Raw genomic sequence first — 1270 nt, forward strand, 5'->3', positions numbered from 1 at the left:
CCAGCAAGTAAATTTACATAGAAATCTAAGAAATCTATTATAATTGCCCCGTGATCTGAATTTTTCCCTGTTCTCTTCTCATGATCCTAATCGTTTCACCCGCGACACCCACCCATCAATCGAGTATTATCAGAGAGTATAGATTAATTGCACTTGGCCTATAACTCTATTGCCTAGGCCTCTAGGCCAAGCCTACATTTTTTTTAGAATTCCGAAAACGCCCATAGGGCGCCTAGGCCTAGATTCTCTACCTATGATTTGGCACGGTGACAAAGAAGTTGAGGCGAGAGAGCCACACAAATGTGCGCTTTTCATCACTTCATCGCCACGCTAGACGACTTAGCAACGCGTCGCTATGTGTTTCAGTTCTGAGCCAATGAAATTCAAAGAAAAGGTGGCAAAATTTTTTGGTTGGCAACCAGAAAATGGTGACAGACTGCCACAATGGCCCGAATTTATAAGTAAATATTTTATGTCCATCTACGTCCTACAACTTGTAAGTACCCAAAAAGAGTGCCCGGAACAAAGTTGTTCTAGATTACTAAACAAGTTGAAACACGTTTTAGGCCTAGATCTACACGCACACTTCGAATTCTGTGTTGTTCGAACGCCAAAGTAAAAGTGTTGTTCTCTCTAACCGGATGCAGCGAAAAAGTTTACTGTTGTGTTTTGACTTGGCTAGGCTACGTTGGGCCTCGCTCATGTTGTCGACCACAGCTTCATCAACGGTACATCCTAATAACATCACTGGCTGGATCAGAGCCACACAAATAGGTTACGAAGGCCAATAAGTTATGGCTTCGACCGGTATTGTTGATACAGGGTCATCGAAAGCTATATTTGAACGGAATAAGATGGAGTATGAAGAAATGCGGAGGAGATTGTTGGAGACCGAAGAAAAGCTGCAAAACTTGCGAAAGCTGGAGGAGGAGGTGCAGAGTGTTAGTTCTGAAACGTAAGTCTTCTTGTCCATTTCCTACTAGATTCTAGATCTAGAATCTAGATCTAGATCTAGATTCTAGATCTTCTAGATCTAGAATCTAGATCTAAATATTGATGCTCTAAGTCTAAACATGAATATCAACTTCATTTCCGTTGCAAATTAATAGTTTTTTAAATGGCCGGCACTATTTCTCCGAACGTTCGGGAAAATAAAGCTGGGCACTATTTCTCCGAACGTTCAGGAAAATAAAGCTGGGCACTAGAATCTAGATCTATTTCTCCGAACACTCTGAAATATCATCCTTTCCCCCAAATTTCGGATATTATT

General features: G+C 41.2%; 1 protein-coding gene across 3 annotated transcripts in view; it reads left to right on the forward strand.

Annotated features, from left to right (window-relative positions):
• The first annotated feature begins 378 nt into the window (after nt 1–378).
• LOC101864248 (coiled-coil domain-containing protein 18) overlaps nt 379–1270 on the forward strand; it is a 61216-nt gene continuing 60324 nt past the window's right edge. For 2 of the 3 annotated variants that reach the window (XM_005105652.2, XM_005105654.2), the window contains exon 1: nt 379–955. In XM_005105652.2, the coding sequence (XP_005105709.1) occupies nt 795–955 (161 nt within the window). In that variant the 5' untranslated portion in view covers nt 379–794. The remainder of the gene's footprint in view (nt 956–1270) is intronic. The other variant, XM_005105653.2, reaches the window with a different exon arrangement.

The sequence above is a fragment of the Aplysia californica genome, unplaced genomic scaffold (genome assembly GCF_000002075.1).
Source record: "Aplysia californica isolate F4 #8 unplaced genomic scaffold, AplCal3.0 scaffold00484, whole genome shotgun sequence".
Lineage (NCBI taxonomy): Eukaryota > Metazoa > Mollusca > Gastropoda > Aplysiida > Aplysiidae > Aplysia > Aplysia californica.